General features: G+C 43.4%; 1 protein-coding gene across 1 annotated transcript in view; it reads right to left on the reverse strand.

Annotated features, from left to right (window-relative positions):
- DAPP1 (dual adaptor of phosphotyrosine and 3-phosphoinositides 1) overlaps window positions 1–20209 on the reverse strand; it is a 53517-nt gene that overhangs the window by 7608 nt on the left and 25700 nt on the right. Inside the window, exons 3-5 of the mRNA XM_040477618.1 lie at window positions 19916–20049; window positions 6945–7075; window positions 1035–1082 (exon numbers count right to left, since the gene is read on the reverse strand). Coding sequence (XP_040333552.1) covers window positions 1035–1082; window positions 6945–7075; window positions 19916–20049 — 313 coding nt within the window. The remainder of the gene's footprint in view (window positions 1–1034; window positions 1083–6944; window positions 7076–19915; window positions 20050–20209) is intronic.

A 20209-nucleotide genomic window follows, 5' to 3' on the forward strand; every position in this document is an offset into this window, starting at 1 on the left:
AAACAAATAAGAAGAAATGGTCTATCATAAATATCCAAGGTTATTTATAACAAACTACTAAATGTCTGTCTTATTAACTCCATAATAAGAATATATACCATTTTGTGAGCACCTACTATGGGTTACATACTATCCTTGGATGTTCGTATATATTATAGCCAATCCTTATATGATGCCGATATTCTTGTTTAACAAATACACAAATTGAAGTTTAGGAACCTCAAACCACATAATTTTCTAAGACTTGCCTAAGAATTCCATGGTATTGGTGGCAGGAACTGGTGTTTCCCACCTCTTCCTTCTTACGTACTGACAGAACCCTCATCTCGGGTGGCAATGTGTCCAGTTAAAAGAGGTAACAGAGAACTTAAAAACAGATATGCTGTGAATATAAATACTTCCTATCCTTAGAAAGCATCCAGTCTAGTAGGGACACAAATAAACAAATATTTAGGTTGAACTCAAGCAGGCCAGTACCCATGACAGAGGTTAAGTGCCCCGACTCTTAAAATAGGGAAGAGTAGACCTATTCCATGAAGGCCATCTTGGTACAATGACATAAATGGAGGGACAGTTGGATACCCCACACTAGTCAAGTTCTAAACTGTGTTTCCTTTAGGATTTTATAACATAGTTACATTAATGCCAGTGATATTTTTGGCCTACTTTTGGGTAAACATTTTATACAATTTTCACTTCTCTGTTAAAAAAATGAAAAAGAAGAATGTTCTAGAGTCAACTTGCTACTTTCATCCTTCATCCTCTATTGTTCCATTAAAAGGACTGTAAGTTTTGGGGAGTATTAACTGTAGGCCTACTCTTACACATTTGACTTTGCCAAAGACAGTCAAGTGAGTTTCCAGAATTTTGACCAATATTAGTCATAAAGATCAACTCTTGAAACAGAGAAATATTTTAACTGGGTCAAAATGAGTGGGCAAGCATGTTTTAAAAGAATGTCAACGTGGGAATTGAGTCTACTGACATGCTCTCTTTCTCTGTGGCTGGCTCCAGGCAGAAACCCATTTCCTTACCTTGACCAGGCCCCCCTGTTTGGTGAGGTAACCCTCTTTGGTGCCCAGCTGAAAAAGAGAGAAGCACCAAGTAAAGCTCAGATCTATCACAACGTGATTTTTGTCTATTTCTGCCCTATTTTAAAAAGGAACACAAGCTTGCCATTGATCTTTGAGTAATTGCCTTCTTGAACATCCTCCCTGTGTGGGGAGAAACTGTTTGCAGACTGGATCTTCTGGGGGAATCCTATAGCAACAGACAACAAGTGAGAGACTCTCTTCTAACTTGAGTTAGCAATTTGCAAATAATAAGCCACATCACATCACTTGTAAAAGTCGGGGTTGGTAAAGTGTGTCACGTGAAACCCATTGCTTTGATTGTTGCACGGGTATTACGCACCCAGGCACACACCCGTGGACTGACATTGGGTCAATACATTTGGGAAACGCTGGACTAAGTAGAGACATTTCTTTACTTCCCCGAGTCTGTATGATGCTAATATGCCTTGTGAATTTTAAGAAGGAACAGTAGAGGTAGCATTTCCATATTTATTTTATCACGTGATCCTCTGCTATCCTAGCATCCCTTTTTCACAGACCATCTCTCGAGGCCTCCGTTCAGTGGAAAGAAATTTCAGGAATGCAGACTTATTGACACATGAAGTGACAATGAGTCATTTCTTCACTCATGTAGCATTAATTCAAGGGTAACTATCACACACATAACTAGCACCTATAAAATGTAAGGAATGGTGGGGAACAGTGCAAATAGAAATATGCCTAAAACAAGGACCCTAAGGTGAAGACTTTGTAACTTCATAAATTTATGAAGAAACCAAATTCCTTATAGGGTATTTTGTTCTATTATGATGTCACAATGTATCTTATATTAGTAAGATAACAGAATAAAGAGAGAAAAATGTTGCACAAGCAAAGGGAACAGAAATTTTAGAAGGAAGGAGTCATTAAAAAGAGGATGAATCCCATAACAGGGAAGCTAAGGAAGCTGACATTTTATTATCATACTTTTTAAGTTTATTTATTTATTTTGAGAGAGAGAGAGCGAGCAAGGGAGGGGCAGAGAGAGAGTGAAAGAGAGAATCCCAAGAAGGCTCCACACTGGCAGATGTGGGGCTCGAACCCATGAATTGTGAGATCATGACCTGAGCTGAAATCAAGATTCCGACTTGGCTTAACTGACTGAGCCACCCAGGCACCCCAGGAAGCTAACATTTTATTGTATTATAGTGTATTGTATTAAAATTTTTTTAAATGTGTCCTTAGTTTTGAGAGAGAGACAGAGACAGAGACAGAGTGTGAGTGGGGTAGGGGCAGAGAGCGAGGGAGACACAGAATCGGAAGCAGGCTCCAGGCTCTGAGCTGTCAGCACAGAGCCCGATGCGGGGCTTGAACCCACGACCCATGAGATCATGACCTGAGCTGAAGTCGGACGCTTAACCAACTGTGCCACCCAAGAGCCCCAGAGAGCTAACATTTTAGATAGGACCTATTCTATGTCAGGCTCTTGAACTATATTATCTCACTTAATCTCCATCAGCAGAAGCAATTGGTATTTCACATTTCCCAGAGCCAAAACAGAACTGCTTCTTCCCATCTGCCAAACCCGCCCCTCCTGCCAACTTGGCCATATGAGTAAAGTGCAGGAGGCCTACTCTGTGACTCCTTTACATACCACATTCAACCTGTTGCAAGTCTCATCTCTTCTACCTTCAAAACACACCCTGAAGTTCACCAGTTCTTATCCCCGCTCTCAGTTTCCACTGCCACCGTCTCTCCCTGGACTGCGCCAACAGCCCCCCTAACTGGGCACCTCGCCCCAACTTTGCAACACATTCCACTTTGCACTTAGTGGTGAGAATGAGCGTCTTAAAATTTTAAAACTTAAATTACGTTGCTCAAAACCCGTATCATTTCTCCTCGACACTTAGAACAAAAATAAAGTATTTATTTTCTCTACAAGGCCTTTCCTATTGTTAATACAGCTGACATTTTGGACGTGATAATTCTCCCCTATGTGTGGTGGCACATTTAGCCTCCATGGCCCCTGCCTTTGCTGGGAAACAAGTCTTCAGGGTTCTCATGTTTCTGTATGTCTTATGAGCAAGGCACCAGCCCTTTGTCCCAGAGCTATTTTTAAGGCATGCTTGTTTTAAGAACAAACAACCTTAGTGCAAGTGGGGGAGAGGCAGAGAGAGGAGGGAGGAGGAAGGAGAGAACCCCAAGCAGGCTCTGCAGTGTCGGCCCAGAGCCCAATGAGGCTCGAACTCACCAACCGCGAGATCAGGACCTGAGCCGAAGTCGGACGCGTAACTGACTGAGCCACCCAGGCGCTCCCGATCAAATGACTTTGGAAGATAGAAATAGTGTTTCCCTCCAGAGGAAAGGCAGATGCACAGAAGTCTGGCATGAGGCTGTGGAGCTTTGTTAGTCTGCAAGCAGGGTGAAGTCTAAGGCTCTTCTCAGTTCTTGACACCCACTGATGCCAGGAGGGCCCCAAAGCACCGCGAATTTCCCAACACTCAGCTGGGCAGCAGGCCCCTTAAGAACCCCACTGCTGTAGGCGATCAACCCCTCCTTCCCTCAATAATCTCATCTTCCACCACTTGCCCTCTCGCTCACTTCATGCCAATCGTTCTGATCTTGCCAGTCTACAAAGCACCTCTGTTTAGTCCCCACCTCAGGGCTTTTGTACTGTTCTCTCTGCCTGCGACACCGGAAAACATTGGTAATTTTCTGCCTGTATTGATGCACAATAAGCTTCATGGATTTGTCATTCCGCAGTGTGGGTGCAGCCACACTCCACCAATCAGTCACCACTGTTTTAAAAACCCCATTGTACAGAACGTTCTGTGTATAGTCATACTGAGATGCTTGGGCAGGGGAATCCATCCCACACTCGGAGTGAGCAAAGAAGGTAAGCAATGAGGCTTTCAGAATTTGGTTCAAAGAGGTCTATTTCTACCTAAGGGAGCTACATCCCATGTTCACGCCAGCTCTACAGATCAGGTCCTGCAATTTACTGTTGATAAAGAACACACGTAGTAGAGTATGGTGCAGCTGACCCTGAGCAGGGATCTCGGTGAGGGGTGGGGGGAGGGCGGGTGTAGCAGCAGGGATCTCGGTTGGGGGAGGGGGTGTAGCTGAGGAGAATGTGAAGTTACATGGACTGGACAAATGAAAGAGATGTGAGGTGATTGGTAAGGCGGTAAGGATGCATAAAGACGAAGTCAGGGAGGGCGGGTTGGCTGGAAAATGATTAGGAGTTGAGTCTTTTTCTGTTTTTTTAATGTTTATTCATTTTTGAAAGATAGAGACAGAGCACAAGCAGGGGAGGGGCGGAGAGAAAAGGGGACAGAGAATCTGAAGCAGGCTCCAGGCTCTGAGCTGTCAGCACCAGAGCCCGACGCAGGGCTTGAACTCGCGAACCGTGAGATCATGACCTGAGCCAAAGTCAGATGCTCAACCGGCTGAGCCACCCAGGCACCCCAAGAGTGAGTCTTCACTTGGCCTTTGGTCTGTTCTGACTTGGAACTATTCATTGTCTTGCTTTCCTAAATGTTGCTGGTTCTGAGGTTTGATACTTCCTCTTCCAACTCTAACAAAGCTAAAATACCCCTTTCACCCAATTCCCACAATGCTTACTTTCAAGGAGACGTAGCAGAGTAGCAAAAAATGTAACGTGCGCCTGGGAACCAGGCTAGGCTACAGAGCTCCAATGACAAGCTCGGATTCTCGTCCTGAGAAGTGTCAGACCGCGGGGACGGCAGACAAATGCACAAGTGGTTATTAGCCTCCAGCGTGATGATGGCAGGATCAAAGTGAACAGTGGGTGCTCAGAGCACAAAAGGGGGCATTTTCACCAAAGCTAGGAGGTGCCCAGGAAGGTTTCCTGAGAGGCACCAATCTCTGATGAGCCTTGAAGGGTGAGGGCACAGCAGTGGTGTTCACAGTGTACCTGAGGCAGGGAGAGGAGAAGGAGCAGAGCCAGAGGGATGCACATGACTGTGAGTGTGAGAGGAGCAGAGGTGAGGCCAGAAGGATGAACAGGGCCAGGTGGGAGGGGAAGACAGCGGCCACCACCCAAGGTTAAGCAGGGAGGTCAAGTGACCGATCTGCTTTTTAAGAAAGATCTCTTTGGTGGCAGGGTAGGAAAAGTTCTGCAGAGACAAAGAGGCCACACGTTTGTCATTTGTAGCCTAATACCTTCAAGGGATGATTTTTTTCAAGTGTCATAGTTGCCGTCTAGAGTTGGTTCTCCGTATTTCATTTTTTGTCTTCTTTATCATCCACACAAATCCTGATGTCTTATACCGGGAGTATTTGGCAAGCAAGGCAGAGAGGGAGAGTGTGAGAGCTCTGAGCACAGGGCAGGGAAGCAGTTCTGGGAGGATTCCTTGCAGGCTCACAGCTCATAGAGCAAACAGAAATGGACTTGAGGAACAGTGAGTGCTGCTGTTGCACTGAAATTGAACAAAGGCCCACATTGCAAAGGAGCGCGAATGTCGGGGCGCCTGGTGGCTCAGTTGGTTAAGCGCCCGATTTTGGCTCAGGTCATGATCTCACAGTTTGTGAGTTCGAGCCCCACGTCGCGTCAGGCTCTGTGCTGACAGCTCAGAGCCTGGAGCCTGTTTCTGATTCTGTGTCTCCCTCTCGCTCTCTGCCCCTCCCCCACTCACATTCTGTCTCTCCCTCAAAAATAAATAAACAATAAAAGAAATTAAAAAAAGAAGTGCAAATATTTTCTGTCTGTCCGTCCGTCCATACCCTTCATTCAGGAGGGGGAAAAAAGAATAGGAAAAAAATAACATCCTGATGTTTTATAGTCAAAGTGGGGAATACTGTTCCTCTGCAGACCATTGAGATGTAAAAAAATTTTTTCTTCCTTTTTTTTAAATGTTTTTATTTATTTATTTGTTTGTTTTCTGAGAGAGAGAGAGAGAGGAGGTGCAGAGACAGAGGGGGACAGAGGATCTGAAGCAGGCTCTGTGCTGACTGCAGACAGCCGAGTGCGAGGCTTGAACTCATGCACCACAGATCATGACCTGAGCTGAAGTCTGACACTTAACTGACTAAGACACCCAGGTGCCCCCGCCCCACAAATTTTCTTAATATAAGAAACTTGTGGCAGAATAACAGTTTAGCCAACTATGTGAACATCTACATCTCTCACCCATTCTACCAAGAACTTGTTTAGCTAAGTAAAGGGAAGAATTTAAGTGCCATTTTCTTCTTTTTTTATTTTTAGTGTTTATTTATTTATTTTTGAGAGAGAGAAGGAGAGAGACAACAAGGGGAGAGGGGCAGAGAGAGAGCGAGACACAGAATCTAAAGCAGGCTCTAGGCTCTGAGCTGTCAGCACTGAGCCCAATAGGGGACCCAAACCCACAAACTGTAAGATCATGAGTTGAGCTGAAGTTGGACACTTAACTGACTGAGCCACCCAGGCACCCCTAAGTGCCATTTTCAAGGTACTTAGAATCCTCACTATGGCAATGTATTTTTTGATGATTTGCCAGATGGACCAGGTGAACTGAGTCACGGGCTTCAAACCTTATGTTTCTTTCCAGGTTTTATATCACAAGTTAGAATTTTTATGTGGACAAACATCCTTTTAAAACTATCTAACTCAGTGCACCTGGGTGGCTCAGTCAGTGCACCTGGGTGGCTCAGTCGACTTAGGCTCAGGTCATGATCTCACCGTACGTGAGTTTGAGCCCCACATCGGGCTCTGTGCTTACAGTGTGGAGCCTACTTGGGATTCTCTCTCCCTCTCTCTCTGCCCCTCCCTGGCTTAGACTCTCTCTCTCGCAAAAATAAACATTTAAAAAATATAGAAAACCTTTGAACTCTTACTGCATATTACCACGTTTAGACAGTGAAAACGCTGTGGTCAGATGGAGGGCCACTTACAGAGGGTGCAGTGGGCACGAGGTCACTTTCCGTTCTTCCCGTCTGCATTGCTGTGTGAACCCGGACAGATTCATAAATGGATGGTTCCTCCACTTTCCTTGGATAGGGATGTTTCAGAACAATCAGAGTGCCTGGATGAAGATAAAAGAACCTCATCAAAGAGGAGCCCCAGAAAGAAGGTCCAAATGCTAAATGACCAGATAACGTGTCTAGATTTCAGTCTCTTGTTTTTCACCTATTCACTCATTCGTTTCTCGACGTTTATCAAGTACCAACTATATGCCAGGCACTTAAGCTGGACGCTGAAGATATAAAGCATGATGCGATGGTTTCTGTCCTCGTAGTGCTCAGACAGAACTAGCACGGGATGTCACTTCACGGGTAGTCATGTGCATGAACAGGGTGACGAGGCCAGCGTCAGAGATGTGGGCAAAGCATACCGGTGGTGCCCGGGGCCCCCGAAGACCCCTCCTTTAGAACACATTGGAAAAGATTTCGTAGAGGAGACAACATGGATCCAGACCTGAAGCTACAACTGGAAGTTTTCCAGGTAGGCTTTATAAAAACCATGAGAGCAAAACCCAACAAACGCACGGAGGCATGGGAGGATTCAGTCCATAGATCTTATTTCTCACTCGTTTCAGAACAAGCCTTCTAACAAATCAGTGGATCTCAAAAAACTGGACTCGTTGCATTTTCCCTACTGTCTCCTGACACCCAATTAACAAAATAAACTACGTGAAGCTTTCGCTTTCCTCCAGTGAACATGACCTGAACTGGCTTATGTGTGATTGCCTTCACTTCCATCTGGAGGAGGGGATTGGGCAGCACAAGGGCTCCAAAAGGGGCCAGTCTTTGGGGCCTTGGGCATGGCACATTGAAGCTGAGAGCCCACCTGACACCATGTTTCTGACCATCCCCCCTCTACACCCTTCCCTGCCCCAATCACCCAGCGAGCAGGAACTGGATACTTTACAAAATGAGTAAGTTAAGGTTTTCTTTCTCCCTTTGCTATGGCTTCTTGCTTTTTATTTCACTGGGTCTTATAAAGGCAGGACGGAGATTGTACCCAACATGGGCAGAGATGTAAAGAATACAGTAATTCATTCAACAAATATTTCTTGAGCTCTACTATGGGCAAGACACTTGTCCAGGCAGCGGGACTACAGCAGCAAACAAAGAAGATAGAGCACTTGATCCTCTGCTAGGGGAGGAGAAGAAAAAATGAAAAGAAGTATGTCAGGGGAGAGAAGTGTTATGGAAACCCTAATAGAGCAAGGTACAGGCGTAGTGGGGGATGAGGGTGGCATCGGGAGAAGGTGGTATTTTAAAGGTGGTCAGAAAGGCCTCTTTGAAAAGGTACTTCAACAGATTATAGAAAGTATGGACCTTGAATTAGAGTGAGAGAGAGAGAGAGAGAGAGAGAGACGAGGAAAGAGAAAGACCACCTCTGCAGTTAAAAAGCACTTGATAACAATAATAGACCTACAAACAAAGCCCAACCATTCCACGGGGCTCGAGCATGCCCAATGAACTGACTGCAAACACACAACCGTGGCCTCTGATACTGCGCCCACGTGGCGCCCTGCTATCACTTGAAAAGGAACACTGAGAGAAGCCAGGAGAGGGTCCTTGACCTTGGCCCCAGAAAAGAATGAGACTCTGGCCTCCTCTTTCTTGAGCATCCAGTTCACACCCATAGCGTTGGGATCACAGCGAAAACTGGCCTTCACAGCTATCTGAAGCCCCGGTCCCACTCTTGCACATCGTCAGTGCTCTCCTGTCAATGTGACCCTTTCATGAGAACAGATCCAGTCATATCAGGACAAGAGGCCGGTTACGGTTTGACAGTCATAAGGAAAGCAGAGACGCGTGAATCAAGAGCAGCCGTTGTGCAGACTCAGGGGCCGTGTGACACAATCACAACGTGCCAGATGCTTGCAGAATGTGCGGTTGGCTCCATGGTGACCCCACCCCCCCAGAGAACCACCCCCAGTGATGCGCCAGGCAGTCACCGTGGCATCATGGAAAGAGCCACCCCTGCCACTCAGTGCCTGTTGACTCTTGGACGGTCATTCTAGCTTCTGTTTCCTCCCCGGACACATGGGAAGAATTACCCTGTCTTTACAAGGCTCTTTGAAGCACCAAATAAAGAACTGTTTGTGAAAAGGATAGTGAAAAAGAAAATGTTAGATATTATTATGCTTTGATATAGAGTAGTTGTAAACTCTTAAGTGAAAATCTAATGATTGCGTCTTTGGGAGCATGAATTTTTAAATGTTGAGTTTACAAAGACCCATGTGTGACATTGTGCTGAGAGTAAAAATGGCAGAGTCTAGGAGCCACTGATGGCAGCTCCAAGATGTATTGGTGCCTCCTAAACCCTTCCGTCTGATCGTGGAGGAGAGGGGACTGGACCCCAGTGTTCAAAGCAGCTCGCAAGTTAGAAAAAACGTGAAATCTTATGCTTTCTCCCCTTTCCATGCATTTTTCTAAGCTTATTTATTTATTTTGAGAAAGAGTGGGATAGAGGCAGAGGGAGAGAGGGAGAATCCCAAGGCTCTACACCATCAGCACCGAGCCCAAACCGTGAGATGATGACCTGAGCCGAAATCAGAGTCAGATACTTAACCACCTGAGCCACCCAGGCACCCCTACTTTTCCATGTTTAATATGAAAATAATGTTTTATAAGGATCCAAACTACATCTATAACCCAACTTAAAAAAAATTTAATGTTTATTTTTGAGAGAGAGAGAAACAGAGAGCGAGAGAGAGAGAGGGAGACACAGAATCCGAAGTAGGCTCCAGGCTCTGAGTTGTCACCACAGAGCCCATCCGGGGGCTCAAACCCACAAACCACGAGATCATGACCTGAAGTCAGACGCTTAACCAATTGAGCCACCTACGGCCCCCAGTATGAAAATAATTTTTTAAATGATGCTTTAGAAAGATGTATCTAGCCAATTTTTTTTTTCTGGCACGTACCCAAGTATACTACCTGTAGTGGTTTCCTGTTGCTTCTGTAACAAATCACCACGTAGTGATTTAACACAACTCAAAATTATTACCTTACAGTTTTTTTTTTAATTTTTTTTTTCAACGTTTATTTATTTTTGGGACAGAGAGAGACAGAGCATGAACAGGGGAGGGGCAGAGAGAGAGAGGGAGACACAGAATCGGAAAGAGGCTCCAGGCTCTGAGCCATCAACCCAGAGCCCGACGCAGGGCTCGAACTCACGGACCGCGAGATCGTGACCTGGCTGAAGTCGGACGCTTAACCGACTGCGCCACCCAGGCGCCCCTACCTTACAGTTTTAGAGGTCAGAAGTCTGCAATGCATCTCATAATCTTAAATCAAGGTATTGGCAGGACTGCTTTCCTTCCGGAAATCTCTGGGGGAGAATCCATTCCCTGTTTTTTCTAGCTTCTAGAAACTGCCTGCATTCCTTGCCTGGTGGCCACATTCCTCCATCTTCAAAGCCAGTAACAGTGCATTAAGGCCTGCTCACACTGCCATGTCTCTGGGTCTCCCTCTTGTGCCTCTGTCTTTCACTTATAAGGATCCTTATGATTACAATGGACACACCATTGTAATCGCACACCTCCCCATCCAAAGTCAGCTGACTTGTACTCTTAATTCCATCTGCAATCTTAATTCCCTCATGCCACATAACATAACATATTCACAGGTCCAGGGAGAGACATGGGCATCTTTGGGTGGGCCATTAGCTTGCCTACCATAGTACAGTGCCCAGGAGATAAGCATAGCCTTGGGGGCCAGTTGTGCTATAGTGTAAGATCTGTGTGCAAGGAATGCTGCCTGAGTCACAATGCTATAACCACTTGGTATTATGAAGCCATTGCCTTTTCAACAGGTGCATTTCCCCACCCTGTGAGTCTCTTTAGAGCAGTGCCAAATTTACCTTTGCAATCCCACTTCCTGGTAGAGATGCTGACATAATGAAAGCTTGATGAGTGAGTAGATAAATGGATGCCACAGTAATTCAGGGTTAAGTCAGAGAAGAGCCTGGGAGGAACCAGCCTCCCAGGTCTACCATTACCCCGGCTTCGGGCAAGGCCGGCTTCGGCCACAAGGCCAAGTACAGCTGTCCAAATCTCCACTAGGGGGAACCAAATTCTATTTCGAAAACCTCTTCTAAAGTCTCACCAACAAAAGCTAAACTGAGGGAAATGATATTGAGTCAACAGGAAAGTACAATTGACTATACATTGACTTTAACTAGTAAGACCATGAAGGAGGCTGGATTGAATGGTGGAATGAAGAAAATGGCAAAGCACTTATAAAATGACAACTTCCACTGATAAACATCCAGCCCCCTGAAAGGTCTTAGCTGACCAGTCTGCCCAAGAGAAAACAATAATATATAGAGCTTCCTGGCACGGCTGCTGGGCTAAGAGTGATTTCCCCTTCCGTAGCCACTGCCCCATCCTTGTATGCCAGTGTAGATCCCCACAGACCCTGGGCCTCCCCCACAAACACCTCACTCAGGCTGCACTCACGGGACTTACTTCCGGGGATCTGCTTAGTGATTTCTCTGGAGAGAAGGCCCACTAGCTTCAGTTTCTGAACTACATGAATTAGACTGTTCTTTCCTGCATTTGGCATAAAACCTGGTCTCAGAAACACTCGGTGGAGGCCCACTTTTGAGGTGATCAGAGCAGGACCAAGGCAGTCATGTCAGCTTGCTGAAAGCTTCAGCGGTGCCGTGATCATGGGGCTGATTCGTTATTGTCTCTTGGTGCTCAGTCTGCTTTTAAAATCTGGGAGAGAATACCAATCCTTACCACCACCACCCCCAAGGAAAATCCATTTATTTCCCTGTATTCGCCTCCCTCCATTATTTTTTTTTTTTTTAAGTTCAGCTAGCCAAGATTGGTTGCAATCAAAAGAAACTTGAATATGTAGCCACCACAGACTGATTGTATTTCCACCTAAGGTCCAAGGTAGTGCCTTGGCCCCATAAGAGAGAAACTTGGGTTTAGTGATATTCAGGGCAAATTAATTCCAGGATTTGGTTGGAAGATTCAGATAAAAAGCAACAGGAGGCAGGGGCTGGTGGAGGGAGGAGAGAGGAAGCTGTACAGCCCAGCTCTTGGAAACCTGGCTGCAAGTTTCACTTCAGTTTCTGAACTACATGAGGGAGATTGTTGTTTCCTGCCTTTGATATGAAACCTGGTTTCAGAAACACTCGGTGGAGGTACATTTTTGAGGTGATCAGAGCAGGGCCAAGGCAAGCATTTCAGTTTGCATTGGCTGAACTGTAACTTACAGGACACCCACTCTGTCTGTGATACGGTGAGACTGCATTGGAGGACTCCTTATCTTGTATCCCGCAGCGCTTCAGAAACACAGAACAGTTTTCAAGCCTCAGGCATTGGTTCGATATCTGAAGTGGAGTGTAGCACAAGAGCACATCTCGCTCTGAACAGGGAAACTTTTATTTAGAATATTTCTTTTAGGCACTAAAGCTTGTGCTTGCCCATCAGGTTTCCAACTAGATTGTAAGATGTTGGAGGATGAGGTTGATACCTGATTCATCACCGCATCATCCGTAGCTAGTAGGCCTCAGCTCGTGGCTGGCGCCCAATACATATTTGTTGAATTAAATTCAGATAAGACTACATCCACTCATGCTTCGTTATTGCCCTCAGGTTCAGAAAACAAGCTAGGCAACTGGTGTGTGCATGGCGGATTTCTCTGTCATCTCTCGCCGGTGGGAAGCGGCTTTCCAGAGGGAGTGACAGGAATATTCAAGCTCTTTCTCCTTTCTTCTTTGCAACCTACCCTGCAAATGAACTTTAACCCATCATTAAGATGATGCTGGTCAAACTACGTTCGCTTACATACACAGGGGCTTTAATAGCCCCTTTCCAGTCTCACAGGGAGAACTACACAGAGGGAGGAGAAGTAGATCAGCTGGCCAGGTCAGAAGATTCTGTTAAAATGTCCAAGTCAAGTCAGGTCGCTCTTTGCGGAGCCGTCACTTTATGTGATCCTTTATCTGAATCCTCTGCGGAGCTGGCTTAAAATTTGAAGATGACATAAACACTTGATAAATACAAATGTAATTAATTGCCCCCAACTAACTCTTCATGGTATACCAAAGAATATGCAGCTCTTGCGGACAATATGATGGGATTACCATAACGGTGCTTTGTTAAAAAACAATAATAGTGATTATTTATGCCAAGCTAAAAATGATTTTTATAGCCTTTCATACCCAATCTCATTCAATCCTCAATAGCAAGTCAGGAACTATTAAGGTATGAACTGTTAGGTCACCAGCTCTGATTTGTAAGATGGTGAAACTGAATCTCAGGGAGGTTACATCATTTTCCCAGGGACATACAGCTGGTGAATGAATGGCAGAGGCTGGAGCTGAACTAGGAGTTCACCTATTTACTCATTATGGAGTAATGGAAACTCTCTACGGCCTGTGAAATGTACTTTATTGTCGGCGCAAGGGTGTACATGGAAATCAAAATTCGAACAAGCAGATCCTTGAGGAGGTAGCCTGAGGAAAGGAGATGAGAGTTTTTGCCTCAACGTTTCTCATCAGGCCTTGGTTTCTCCATTTGTAAAGGAAAAATGAAACGGTCTGTGGGATCCCTTCCCATTCTAATGTCCTGTAAATCTAGTTACACACACAAGCCTAATGCAGGGGCAAGAGATACTAGGACACTTAGTAACCAAGGGTGTGTCCTGTTTCCTGCCAAGCACACTGCCCGTTTAAAGTACTTTACTTCTGACATCATTGCGTCTTTGTGTCTCATTTTCCTTTTCTTCCACATTCTCATTTAACCTTTACGTTTTATTTACTTTTTTATAATGTCACTTTTTTTTTTTTGATGTTGATTATTTTTGGGAGAGAGCACAAGGGAGAAGGGGCAGAGGGGTGGGGAGACAGGATCCGAGCGGGCTCCACTCTGACAGCAGAGAGCCGGATGCGGGGCTTGAACTCACAAACTGTGAGGTCATGACCTGAGCCGAAGTTGGATGCTCAACCAACCGAGCCACCCAGGCACCCCAAACTTTACATTTTCTTTTACTGTATCATATTTACATAGGCTGTCTTATATCTCTTCCAGAGAGACATAAATGCGATGGGCCTATGCATGTTTTTTAGTCAGCCTTTTATGTTTTAAGATGTCCTCCAAGATAATTTCCCAAGTGGCAATTCATGTAAATAGCATAGGAACAGCGGTAAACACGAAGACAGAAGTTCAGATTGATTCACATTCTTTAGAACAATGCCTTTACATCACATACCGAAAATATTGTTACAGACCTTAAAGAAGAGACTAGGGGATAGCTCTGCCCTGTCCTACAAACATCCTACTGTGTCGTTGTGGCAAAGATCTTCCTGTCCAAACCCACTCAAGGTCACACTGTGCTGTGGCAATGTCGTGCTGCTGTGTCACTGGTAGACCAGCGTCAGGACAGAGTGAGGTGAATGGAAAGCCCCTGTGGTTTAGAACCAGGTTGGCTTGGATTTCACTCTCAGCTCTGATGTTTTCTGGCTGTGCCACACTGGCCAAATAACTTCACATGTCTAAGTTTTCAATTCCTCATCTAAAAATGGGACCACTTTCACATTACCGTGGATGGTTCAGGAGATTCAATAACTTGGTATCTGCGAAAACATCCAACGGCCCGTTCAGAACTCAGTGAGTACTCCATACGTGTTGCTTCCGTATTCCCTTCCCTGCCTGCCTCTTCCTTTTGCAAACATACCTTATGACAAACTGAGAAAACTTGCTTTTTTGGCAAGCAGAAACTAAAGGAGTGATGCTTGGCTGTGGTTTGGCAGAATTCTGAGTTGTCATCGATTATTTTCAGAAATGGCACACAATTCTCAAACTACACTGAATTTTAACATAATTATTTTAAAATGCCACCTGGGTAAAAAGGCTGGTGTTACAAAATAAATTAATAATAATGACAGCAGTTATCAAGAGGTTGGGAATCCCCACATCAAAACAAAAAGAGAAGTGGAAATCTGACATTTAAGAAAGAACCAGATGGGATCTTCAAAACCGAGAACGGATTATTATAAAGGGTAAGTACAAACATAACACTTGATTCGTGTCATCCTTTTTCATGCTGGGTGGGTGCTTAAAGTCACAACACAGTAATTCCTATAACAAATTGTATATGGCAATTTCATATACAGAAGTATTCTAATAGAAACACAAGGTAATAGGAAAGGTAATTTTTGTTCTAATAATATTAAGACATTTAAGGATAAAGATAAATGTTCTCTATGTTCAAAGAATATATGTGTATGAAACCTAGCTGATTATAAGAGGGTACAGTAAAAATTAATAATGGCCCAAATGTATCCATGCTAATAAAAAAGGCTCAAATTTCCAAGTCTATTTGAGTTGAATTTAGAAGCCATGTACAAGTAGGAAGAAAAGTTTTATATTGCAGCTTATCATAACGAATGAAAGTCAGATTCTGGGGCGCCTGAGTGGCTCAGTTGGTTAAGCGTCCGACTTCGGCTCAGGTCATGATCTCATGGTTTGTGAGTATGAGCCCTGTGTTTGGATCTGTGCTGACAGCTCGAAGCCTGGAGCCCACTTTGGATTCTGTGTTTCAGTCTTTCTGTGCCCCTCCCTCACTTGCGTTCTGTACTCTCTCTGTCTCTCAAAAATAAATGTACCAAAAAAAAAAGGCAAATTCTGAATTTAAGCATTACTGAGCATACATACCACACAAAGCATCATTTTAAATGATGCTTTGCAAAAACTTTGGAAGTAAGAAGCGCCTGGATTGCTCAGGTCATGATTTATGGTTCCTGAGATCGAGCCCCACAGAAAGCCCCTGATTGAGCTCTGGACTGACAGCCCTTTTGGAGCCTGCTAGGGATTCTCTCTGTCCCTCCCTGGCTCATGCATGCATTCATGCTCTCCCTCAAAAATAAATAAATAAACATTAAAACAAAACTTTGGAAGTAAAAACTAATTGTCAGAAGTTCACTGGTTGATGTGTTGTCATTCAAGCTGCAATGCAGGCTTTGGTAATGAGATAAAGGGAAACCAACATGAAATTATGAAATGTTGTGAAAATTATTACCATTCATTCTTGTACCTACTGGGACATATGATCAGGGTACAAAAATGACAAATATCCCTCTTCTTAAAGGGTTTACATACTAATGCAAAGAGGTGGTTTTTTTTTTTAATTTTTTGCAAAGATTTTTTAAAAAAGTGAATTATACAGGGGTCCTGGGTGGCTGAGTCGGTTAAGCCTCCGACTTAGGTCAGGCTCAGGTCATGATCTTGAGGTTCACGAGTTAGAGCCCTACATCAGGCTCTGTGCCACCAGCTCAGAGTCTGGAGCCTGCTTGGGATTCTGTGTCTCCTTCTCTCTCTGCCCCTCCCCCACTCGCACTCTGTCTCTCTCTCCCTCTCAAAAATAAATGAACATTAAACAAAAATTTTTTAAAAAGTGAATTAAACAAAATGTTAGAAGACAAAAGAGCCACTGAGGAAAGTAAAGGAAGAGAGCATGTTGAATGTCACCATGATATTTACTTGGGAAATGACTGGGATTTGGCAATCAGAAATATCTAACGATATTCTGCTGATGGCTGTTAATAAGGAGAAATTAGAGTGAACAGAAACTTTCGTGGAGATTGGAAAGGTTAAATGCAAGGGATAAGGAAATTATAACCGTAGAATATTCAGGTTGTCAAGAGGCTTTCAGCTCTTGCTTAGGAAATCTTCATTCTTCAGATTAAGGAAACAGAAATCCTGAGAAGTTGAGGAGTAGAGAAAAGGAATAAAATAGGAAAGAAGAGATCTTAAAATAGTATTCTTCCCCTTAGGTTAACACTTTTACGTATCCCAAATACAAATATTTTCTTAGAACCCAGAACCGAGTGTTCTGGGTTTCCCTCTACACTATATTTAACTGCAAGGCGAAGTCGGGTAAAGCTATTGGTTATTTGGAGGTCCTGCCCATTGCCCTCAGATGCAGTGCCGTCCCTGTCAGTGGGTAAGTGTGGGAAAGTCTCTTTTAAATAAACTCACTCTCTAGGCACTGCAAGGTGCTGCTGGCCTGACGGGGGTCTGGGCTAAAAGGAGCGGCCTGAAATCCCCCGTTCTAGTCCTTTCCATTCTAGGATCTGGAGGTAAGAACCCTGGCTGGCCTCATCCATTGTGCAGACAAATGCTTCCCCTGGTAACCTTTAATTGCATGAAAACTTTAAGGGTTTGCACTTCTCTGATGCAGACCAAGAAATCATCAGACTGGAGGCCTCCTGATCACTGCTGCTCAACACCAAGAGCCAATACTCAAATGAACAAGAAGGGGCCTATTTTTAGAAGGTGGCATCCTGGTTTCCATTCACTGTTGTTCACAGGTCATAGTGCTGATTGTGGCTTCTGAAAATCTGCTGGGTTTAAGAGTCATCATGACTTCAGCACGTTATCTTGTTTCCTGGGGCCTATTACTCCCAGAGGGCCAACATTGGAACACTTCTTTGTCATGGGTTTTTCCCCTTGTTCCCAGCTTCGGTGGCTTTGCTTCATCTGGCTGGGACAGATAAGAGGAATATTTCAGAGTTGGTGATATCTAACTCAAGGCCTGGAAGCTAGGAAGTCAAGTATATATCCATAAGCATCAAGAGCCTGTAGCGAGGGATTCAAATAATAGCAAATTTCCTGTTGGATAATGAATGGCACAGAGAAGATGCAGCAGAGAGGATAAAAATCTTAGTTTCCTGAATTTTATTGTAAAAAATGATTATAGAAATGATAACGATACAACAAACTTTAGCTTTGGATAAAACTACCTTAGGAATCAGGATTACAAATCTTCACTCTCCCAAAGGATTAATAGTAAAACTTCTTTAGTTAGATTACTGTATTTGCAGGGAAATTTAACATTTCTTAAATTCAATGTCAAGGAGCCTTTACTTTGAAGAAGACTTAGGTGATCCTCTTGCCTGGAGATTGGACCTGTGCCAGAAAGTTTCACCCAGAAACCACTGCATTCACTTTGACCTTAAAGGTTTTTGAAACCTTTTGGTAGACAGAATGTATACCTGTTCTGTAACTTGGATAAAGTCCAGGAAGGAGCACAGAGAATGATCAAATGGGTTAAATATAGAGTCTAGGAGGAGAGTTCAAAAGAAGGAAGCTGACGTTGCTTGGAGGAAGAAAAAAGGCTGGAAGATAACACTTATCATGGCTTTGAAGTGACAAAGAGTTCCCACTCATAATCATCATCCATCCACCCATCCATCCATCACCCAAAGTGTCATGCACTATATCAGGACCTGGGGGACATAAAGAAGGACACAAATAGGGATAGCAAAACAAAGTTTTTAGTTTCAAAATCTCAATTTCTCATGATCAAGAAGTGAATAAAGTCAAGCATAGAGTGGGAAACAAGTAGGAGGTAAGTTTGAAGTGAAGGGATTTGAGAAACTAAAATGCTTGCCATAGCCAAAGTAGCAATGGAAATAAATAATGCATACCCACTTGTCATTTGTTTATGTGAACTACTGCTGGTAAAGTAGTTTTCAGGGCCGATTGGAAGAATTTCCACCAGAAAAAAAGATTATAGCTTCAGTTTTTCAGTTTGGAATATTCTAGTATAGGTCTTATGCGGTCAGTATAAAGTAAGGCAACTACTCTGTGGTTTCCACTGTGCTTTTCATCTACACTTGATACCGTGTGATTCATATCAGGGTCTATCCAGGCCACAGAAACAGCAGAGGAGGAAAGACTGGCGAGGCATCTCTACAACCACACTGAAGTTAACAAAAAGTCCACTGGCCATGTTTACCAAGAAAGCAAGTATAAACACATTCATGGTAAGATAGCTGTACTGTTAAGTCTTGAGTTCCTCTTCTGCTACACATTCTGGAATCACCCAACTTTTGATTACCCAAGAATTACCATCGTTTAGGCCACATAAAATTGTGATTCTGTATCACAGATATAAGGGTGATCTTTTGCTTACTTTAATTGGTACAGAAAAACAAGTTAGATAATTCAGATACCCGGGTAGTGTGTCTTTTGTTTTTTAACTTGAATATTCTAGTTGGACTTTAACCATTCAAACAGGGAAATTCAAAATTTTCCATCCATATTTAAGTCCAGTGTAAAGACTTACAAAAACCAAGAGAAACAGAATTTTATGATGTAATAAAGGCATTGTTCAAAAGAGCAATTTCCAGTCAATATTTTTAACATTCCGTGATATTTGTGAACATTTAAGTATGAATTCTGTTTTAAAAAATGCTCAACATTATCTTTTATGGGTGGTCCCAATATGTAAACTGTCCATGTCTAAAATTATGAGGAATCAGAAAGTTGTTCTAGCCTTTCTTTTTTCTTTGTTTACTGTATATATTATTGTAAAATGAATAGACTATTTTTTTAAGCTGTGTACTTTATTTTTTTTTTTATTTTTTTTTTTAATTTTTTTTTCAATGTTTATTTATTTTTGGGACAGAGAGAGACAGAGCATGAACGGGGGAGGGGCAGAGAGAGAGGGAGACACAGAATCAGAAACAGGCTCCAGGCTCTGAGCCATCAGCCCAGGGCCCGACGCGGGGCTCGAACTCACGGACCGCGAGATCGTGACCTGGCTGAAGTCGGACGCTTAACCGACTGCGCCACCCAGGCGCCCCTAAGCTGTGTACTTTAAATCAATCCATTATTATATCACATTCTAAAAAAACTGTCTACTTTGTTCAAAGCACATTGTTTTCTCGTAAAGGTAATACAGATATATAGATACAGATATAGATTAAATTTATTAATGTAGCATATGGCACAGCAATTGGAAAAAATTGTTTCTAACCATATCTAATCGCATATCGTATGTACATAACCCAACAGAAGTGACAACTATTTAATGAAATCCTCCTTTCCCTTCCTCCATCCTGAAACAATGTCTCATAGGTCAAGTATCTGTTCGTGGCTTACCTGTCTCACTTCCAATCAAAGGCTGATTTGCAAAATGCTTGACAAAATCCTTCAGACATGAGAATTCATTAAAGCCAAATTTAAATGAATATCCAGTATATTCAACATGAAAGTGTTTGACAGAGTCTTTGGCTCTGAAAAGGAAAAAGAAATGCTTTAGGTTATTTAAGAAATGAATTATCTTGTTTTGAAGGGAAATATAACATTAGGCATGAGCATCATCATGAAACCCTTCTAAAAACTGAGAATTACAACACAATTATTGAAAACACTAGTATTAAAATAATTTTTAAG

Source organism: Herpailurus yagouaroundi, unplaced genomic scaffold (genome assembly GCF_014898765.1).
Source record: "Herpailurus yagouaroundi ecotype Mexico unplaced genomic scaffold, PumYag 28, whole genome shotgun sequence".
NCBI lineage: Eukaryota > Metazoa > Chordata > Mammalia > Carnivora > Felidae > Herpailurus > Herpailurus yagouaroundi.